The sequence below is a fragment of the Branchiostoma floridae genome, unplaced genomic scaffold (assembly GCF_000003815.2).
Source record: "Branchiostoma floridae strain S238N-H82 unplaced genomic scaffold, Bfl_VNyyK Sc7u5tJ_1520, whole genome shotgun sequence".
NCBI lineage: Eukaryota > Metazoa > Chordata > Leptocardii > Amphioxiformes > Branchiostomatidae > Branchiostoma > Branchiostoma floridae.
Genome location: NW_023365742.1, coordinates 14,757 through 22,475, shown reverse-complemented (window position 1 = coordinate 22,475; position 7,719 = coordinate 14,757). Strand labels below are relative to the sequence as shown.

The 7,719-nt window shown below is 39.3% G+C and overlaps 1 protein-coding gene across 1 annotated transcript in view; it reads right to left on the bottom strand.

Annotated features, from left to right (window-relative positions):
* Positions 1-6,598, bottom strand: part of LOC118408006 (vesicle transport protein SFT2A-like) — a 15,642-nt gene extending 9,044 nt beyond the window's left edge. The window contains exons 1-6 of the mRNA XM_035808616.1: positions 6,397-6,598; positions 2,512-2,598; positions 2,108-2,190; positions 1,234-1,315; positions 790-825; positions 394-482 (exon numbers count right to left, since the gene is read on the bottom strand). Coding sequence (XP_035664509.1) covers positions 394-482; positions 790-825; positions 1,234-1,315; positions 2,108-2,190; positions 2,512-2,598; positions 6,397-6,498 — 479 coding nt within the window. The 5' untranslated portion in view covers positions 6,499-6,598. The remainder of the gene's footprint in view (positions 1-393; positions 483-789; positions 826-1,233; positions 1,316-2,107; positions 2,191-2,511; positions 2,599-6,396) is intronic.
* Positions 6,599-7,719: the final 1,121 nt, after the last annotated feature.

Below are 7,719 nucleotides of genomic sequence, written 5' to 3'. Positions count from 1 at the left end.
ATTTTATTCGTCTTCAATTTTAACGATTCCTGGATGTCTAACCTTCACTACTATTCTTGATAAAGATAATAAGAAAATGTTGTATTTAAGTGTCTTCTACCCTTTTACATACAAAATAACACAAATTTTACATGCAATGTGAAAAATGCAAAATTCTATACAGTCAGTTCTTGTTAATAATAAACCCCCCAAAATCAATGTATTTGTCTTTTTTTCCACAGAAATTTCACAATCTATGCCAAGGTTGTAGATAGTTTATAACAAAGAACATAGGCAAGAGTTTTGTTGGGTCTAAAACCTGTTTATGATGCTAAGTTTTAAACTACAAGTCCAATTCTGGTACTAAACAGTATCTTTGATGACCTGAGTAGAGTGAAGAAGAGAGTGTCTCACCTGGCAAACGGGATGTATGACAGAGAGTACCATGTCATGGCCAGGAACTGCAGGATACAGAACAGGATGGCCAGGCCTTTGTTGTTCCACTGTGGGTAGGAAATATACAGAAATACATGTATCAGCAGTATACTAATACTAGCAGTATAAATCGATTGGACAACGATTCTGCGGCAATTCGCTTCTAATTATACTTTATTGCACAACAATTGTACAAGGTACAAAGTATGGCTTATATGTGACAGGGACGGTTTTCAGGTGAAAAATACTCACAACCCTCTGTCGATCTTAAATAAGGCCGATCTTCCATCGATACGCCCGAAGATCGTGGATAATTTGACAGGGGTATTATCATCATTTAGAACTTCCAGTCACTTTCTACAATATTCTACTTACCCAGAATACAGCACACAATGTCAGCGCTAGGCAAATCTGAAGAAGAAACAAATTGAAAATAAATCAAAGATCATATTGATACATGTAAGGACCCCAAAACATGGGGGAGTGGCATTGGAACTTTATTTCATATATATTTGTGGACACATCGATTTTTTTGCACTCATTTTGCTTGCAAATGAAATCTGTATGTTTGTTTGTATTGTTAACCACTGTATGGCATAACACAGCAGTTTTGGACCTGCATATCTGGAATAACACAGGGAAGGATATCTTTTCAATACATGTCATGGGTTTTTTAATGTGATTAAGGTGCATGTCTCCTCAAACAAGGGACCACCCTTTAACGTCATGTTTAAGGCGGGGCAAAATGAATCAATGAATGGATGAATGAAAGGACAAATGAGCAAATGAATGAGTAAGTGGCATTCTAAGTGAACTGACCAACACGACTATTGTAGCGATGATCCTGGTCTCCTTGAACATTCTCTTCAGCTGGTTGATAGGTCCCATCAGGAAACATGTGCTGTAGAAACATCACATCAGCTATTGTACTGTCACAGAACACGCTGTTTATACACAAAACCTGGTGTCTGGGACAATATAGTCTGACCTAATCTTGAACTGTATATAAACACAAAAATGTGAAAGCTAGTAAGGTATGAACTTAACTGTCTGGTATAATGTCTGCTTTTAGATCTTATGAATAACATTGTGAAGTTTGCTCAGTCGACATGCCAATGTGTGACCTTTAAAGCTGATTGAGTTAGTCAGCTGCTTGCACATTACAACTATACAAGTTAGACCAGTTTTGTTTTGTTCTGTTATTTCATACAATTTGTACCCTCCTATCTAGCATATTTATATGTAGTGCTCCTCTACTATAATGTTATCTTCATAGACATCAGTCACTTTGTGGTCCTTGATTATAGAAATCCCCGTGGCCTTGAGTATTCAACAACATGAATATTCGTTTCCAATTTTGTCGCAAAAATGTATGGCATATCTTTTGTCATTTTGTGGCAGCTCTGTGGATCCACAGCTGTTTTGAAGGCTGTTTCATCAGGTTGGTAGATCATATATAGGACATAAGAGTTTTCTTTTACACAACCAGTTTTTCTCACCTGCTGATGTTTTGATGTCTACCTACATTGGCTACAGATAGTGGCGAGAAGCAGAGCTCCGGATCCAGTTAGAAGCTCTAAGGAAGGTGTCTAATAGACATCGAAATGTCAGCAGGTGAAAAAAAATGGTTGTGTAAAAAAAAACTCTTAATAATAGTCTTATGTCCTGTTCAGATGTCTGATGTATAACTTACCTCCCAAGGGCTAACAAATTGCCAAACGTGTAGCACACAGCAAACACAGTCAGCCCATTTTTGGTGAACAACAGGAACGTACCCTGCAAAGGAGAATAAGAATCTTCTCATAAACCTATTGTACATGTAAAATTAGTTCAAGCCTTGAAGTTTAAGGAAGAAATAAATGTATTTAATCATGTTTACAAAATTATACCTTAGGTTCTTATATCAATGTTTGTAACGACTTTCTGTACATTTCTTCAGTGAATCACATACGCTTGGTCTACATTAAGAGAATATATGTGCAATGCAGGCAACTGAGATTCTACAACTAAACATCAACAATTATGTCTCCATCTCTGAGGCATTGGCAAAAAACTAACTTCACTTCTGATCAGAGAAAGAATGTGCAAACAACATACCAAGAAAGAAAAAACAACCCCCAAAATGAAGCAGATGGCAAAGCCTTTGATGCGGGTGGACCAACTTAGCGTGGAGCCGTCTGCTATCTGTAAAACAGCATGGTTGGAGATTTAGGTCAGGATTCTATATGCTGACAACAAAACAAACAAACAGGATATTTCTATTCACACATACAGCATGAACAACACTAGTACTGTAGGGCAGCGGGGAGAATGGTCCTTGTAGGGAACAGGCCTCAATAGTCAGCTGTACTGACGAGTAATGGAAAAATAGACAAATTCAAGTACTAGTAGGGTAGCTGTGAACTTTGTAGGTCATAATATGCAATGTATTACTCACTGGTGAAATATTGACCTTTGACATGCGGAAAGTAGCATTTACAGTTTGTAGCATTGTAAATGCAGAAATATTTGTGGTGATATTATTCTTGAGGCCTTCACAGTTTTCACGGTGACTACTTCTGTCTTCTCTCAGCCTACCCCTTGTCTAAGCACCACATGTCCATGCTAGCCTGAGTACCATCCTCCGTAGTGACCACTGGCTCATTTACTTTCGCTTAGCAAGTGAAAGTAGTGAGGCAGCGGTCACTACAAGGATGGTCCTCAGGCTATGTCCATGCTATTCATTGTACAGTATTACGACGGAGTGCCTGAAAACACATGAATATCACAAACAAAGCTTAGGGGGAGGGTACCGATACAGAAAATTCAGGTACAGGTCCGGTTCAGGTCCGGAGGATCAGGTCAAGGTCCGGACCTGAACCTTTATGCTGATTGTCTGTGAGTGGTAGCAGCCGCGATAGACACGCCGTCGTCTTTGACACCTGTCTATGAAAACTGGGGTGTACTCAAAGTGGTCGTCTTGAGACCAAGTTTTATTGTGGAAATGACTGACATAATCTTTTCATTTTCTTATCGGTCCATAATCCGGTCTACTGATATTTGTCAGGTCCAGTTATTCTTGACTGGCTCAACAAGAAAAAATGCTCAGCACTCAGTCTTTTTATTCCGCCAACCGATATGGTGCGATTAGTCATAAATAGTATCAACGCCATGTTTTGTTTTCATGGTGGTTGTCACATGACTTTGAATCATGTGATCAATAAAAATGGCGGACCTGGAGATGTGTGTGAAAATGGCATGTCATGTTAGCTCCGATTATCCAGCAAGAAAGACACTGGCATGACAAACAAAGGTGTAGCTTGTTGTAAGTTCAATTATTACTGTTTCTACCCTGACGATGATGGTGTTTGTACCTGTGGCATCATACAGGAATATTACATATTTTAAACTGAATAATTCCGCGGTGTTGAAGGCTATGCTGGCAAGCAGTATACTCGTAAACTCCTGCCAGAGCAGTGAAATCCTAGCAAATTTTCGAGCATTGGCTGTTCGTGCTTAGGCCTAGGAAAAAAAATGTTGTGTTTCCTGTTTCCCTACCTACCCTAAAAAAACCTGCCGACCCTAGACTTTTTTTTGGGTGGCCAGTGGAGTCACATAGCGTCCACTTAGAATTTTTATTCAGCCTGCTTCCTATTGAAGTAAAACACTGCTTGTCCTGTCTAATGAAGGATAAATGTATCTATCACGCACAAAATTAAAGTTTGACATTAAAAGACAAGTGTCCGCATGCATTTCAGTTTACTTTGTTCAACTGTATTGAAATATATATCACTAGAGTTTTGGCCAGCCTAAAAAAAGAATACAACTTGTATACAAGAAAAAAAAAGATAATCCCTACCTACCGACCCTAATTTTTTCAGGGCCGAAACAGGAAACACAACATTTTTTTTCTAGGCCTTACGAACTTAACCAAATGTTGGGACCCTGTGGTTTTCCAGAGAGTAACTTAGTCAACTGTTACACAGTAACGGGCCCGTATTGTGCATGGAGACTTGTGCATATTGCATGCATCAGTGCCTGTTTGTGAAACTAGATCGGGGGTGTGCCTAAACACCACAAACGACCACAAACGACCCAGAAACACCACAAACGACTCTAATATGCAACTATATGGGTCAAAGACCTTGTGTGGCGCTCTGGAGACATTGTTTATACATTTATGAATTAAAAAAACGCAGCAAGTCCTACATATTCACCAGTTATTTCGAGTTAGTCCGGTTTCAAGATTAAAGCAATTCTTGGCCACCATGTTGGATCGTGCTTGCTTGCATTTGAGGCTGAAAAACACTTAGTAATAGTATACAAGTTTTATATGTTGACAATGATAGAATTGCGGTATGCTATAATCTATTAACCAACAGCTTCCATAGTTTTATCGCCATGTCGTTTATGGAACCGAGGAAGGTATCGAGAACTTCCCCATGCAGACCCCTAGCACAGGCGATCCAACATGGCGACCAAGAATTGCTTCGATCTTGAAACCAGCGCACTAACTTGAAATAACTGGTGAATACGTAGGACTTGCTGCGTTTTTTATATTCATAAATGTATAAACAATGTCTCCAGAGTGCCACACAAGGTCTTTGACCCATATACACTGCATATTAGAGTCGTTCGTGGTCGTTTGTGGTGTTTCTGGGTTGTTTGTGGTCGTTTGTGGTGTTTAGGCAGACCGCTAGCTAGTCGGTATCAGGAATGGGTCTGGATTAGGACCGGAGACATTAACATGTAACTAACAGGATAGTTGGCATTCTAGATGTTGACCAATGACTGAATGAGCAGAAATTGACCGGGTCAAATATTACTTTGACAACAATATTCAGATGATAGTTTACTTATTTCTTTGTGCTGCAAACTGCCTCTTTGCATAACACAACAGGTTTGTACTGAAAAGCACAAGCTACATATCCAGATTTATTTGAGCCACTCACACCCGGAAGGACCCCTACATGTACATGTTCTTTTTGATAAGTATGGTGGGTTCTTTTGATTGCTCGAGGTGTGGCTCTCCTCAAACAAAAACCTTTTGTGACAAAGTATACTAGTGCAAAACTTATAATTTATTACTTCATGCCATTAACTACTAGTAGACCACACAAAATTCTTTTAGTTCAGTGTGTGAGTTGTTTTAACATTAACCTTTATCCGTCAGTTTTTGTGAGTGACACTATTGTGATCCCAATTTTTTAAAGACTAAGCAGACTTTTCTTCCTGTTATATGTTGACACTATAGAGTACCTTTGTCCCTTTTGCTGAATATGTTTCACTGTCTCCCCCGGTCTCACCGACGGAGATTTACTGGACTCAATTATACACGGCCGAGTCGCACTGAAGACGGGCATGTTCTTCGAGAGATTAACCTTTATTCGTTACGATACAACAGTGTCGCCATCTCCCCATAATTTTTAGTTCTTCGCGATATTTTTTTGACAACCTGAGTATCTAATGTGTGCATTACTGAAGCAATAATTGATGTTGCATTATTCTATCTCTCGTTGTACATGTTTTTTAAAGTGACGGATAAAGGTTACTTCGACGAATAAAGGTTAACGGATGTTAACGTTTTGTTTGAGAGCTGCCAGTGACATCTATTGTTTAAATGATTACAATTTGACTTTGGTTCCCTTGTCAAGCAACAAGGTATTGTTATAGAAAAAAAATTCCATTTTTGTAGACTGCCCATGTTATAATAAGGAGAACGTACTAGTACTTAGTAGTGTTGTCCCACGACATTCCACACACAGCAGAGAAGTTAATGTTTGGACTGGATTATCTCAAGAATTCCACCTAGGAAGACAAAAGAATGTATCCTATGTAGTGTGAAAAAATCAGATAATTCTCCAGAAAAATATCAATACCCTTATTCAGTTATCTAGTGTCAATTGATTTGTCAATAACTTGGTCACATGCAAGTGACTAATATGATATGGTGGGAGGGGGGCGGATGTTCTAATAGTGATAACAAGTACAAACCAACGTTACCTGTGTGACCAAGCCTTTCTCATCGTCTCCCTCTCCGCTGAGCTGTTTCCTCAACTTGTCCATGGTTCCAAGAAGCGGGCTGGTCGGACTGGTATCAGACATGTACAGGTATAATCACGACTTGTCCCAGTTACGCCACATCACTTGTTGCTCTTCCGTTTTTCTGGCCTGCAGTTCTGCGCGCAGGACGTTAGGTGGCGGTCTCATTAGCATGGAAGTTCTTTTTGGCAACGCCACTGAAACGGAGCCGTTTTATGAATAGGCCCTACAACGTATGACATGTATATTGTTAGGCAGTGATTGGGTGGATAGCAGTCTAAATTGCCTATCTCACTGAGTGGAGGTACTCTGGATGGTGATGTCGACAATGCAAACGTACCTTCACCATGCCTCCAATAAAATCCAACGTGCCTCCAACAAAGGCGCTGTGTTTGTGAAATTAAAAAAAAAACACAAGTGGTTAAATGTCTCCGTCGTGCATCAGCAGTGCCGACATCATGCCATCACCAAGCTGGCAACAAATGTGAATGTCAGTTTCAAGGTTATACATATATTTTCGATGTAGGTATCAATGAGCAATTATCAGAAGCGAACATCCTTTCATCATGCACTTCAAATTTAATTCTCATTCATTTCTAATCATTTTACATCAGTTGAACATTATAGTTTACATTCAAGTGAAAAAACTTGAATGTGCCTCAACAGTACATCCACTCAGTAAAATTGGGGCTTTAAGTACTAAGTTCATTTACTGTTAGATGATGTTACCTATGCTGTTCCAAGTATCTTAAGTGAACTTCCTTCTATATTCACAAATCTCTTTTTGATGCATTTTAATAATTCTACATTGTGAGTGCAAGAGAAAATCAGCTAAAATAGCCCAAAGGTGCCTCCGTGAAAGAATTCCAACCTACCACTGCAGTACCTCCATCCAGTGAGATACTAGTAGGCCCTTAAGATGGCACAATACTGCAAAGTGACAAGTTTTCTGCCCTGTAGTTTTGCAAACCTACAAATAATTTCACTCAATGAAATCACTGGAGCTGTCAATGAAAATCACTCAGCAGCTCGACCAATAGGACAGTAGCCATATGGGGTCAAACCTTTTCAGCTTAACCTATGGCCTGGGAAAATAAATGTTCTTTCCAGTTACAGTTCAAAAGAAATCTAGTCGGTAGATTGGGATTCTGTTTTTATTTCTTTGAAAGTTTGAAAGCTGAAAGGCATCAGGGTAATGGTATTTTCAACAACATATTTCAATAATACTTATACGAGGGGCATTCAATAAGTAATCCACCTGACCCATTTCCCATAGTAGGAGAT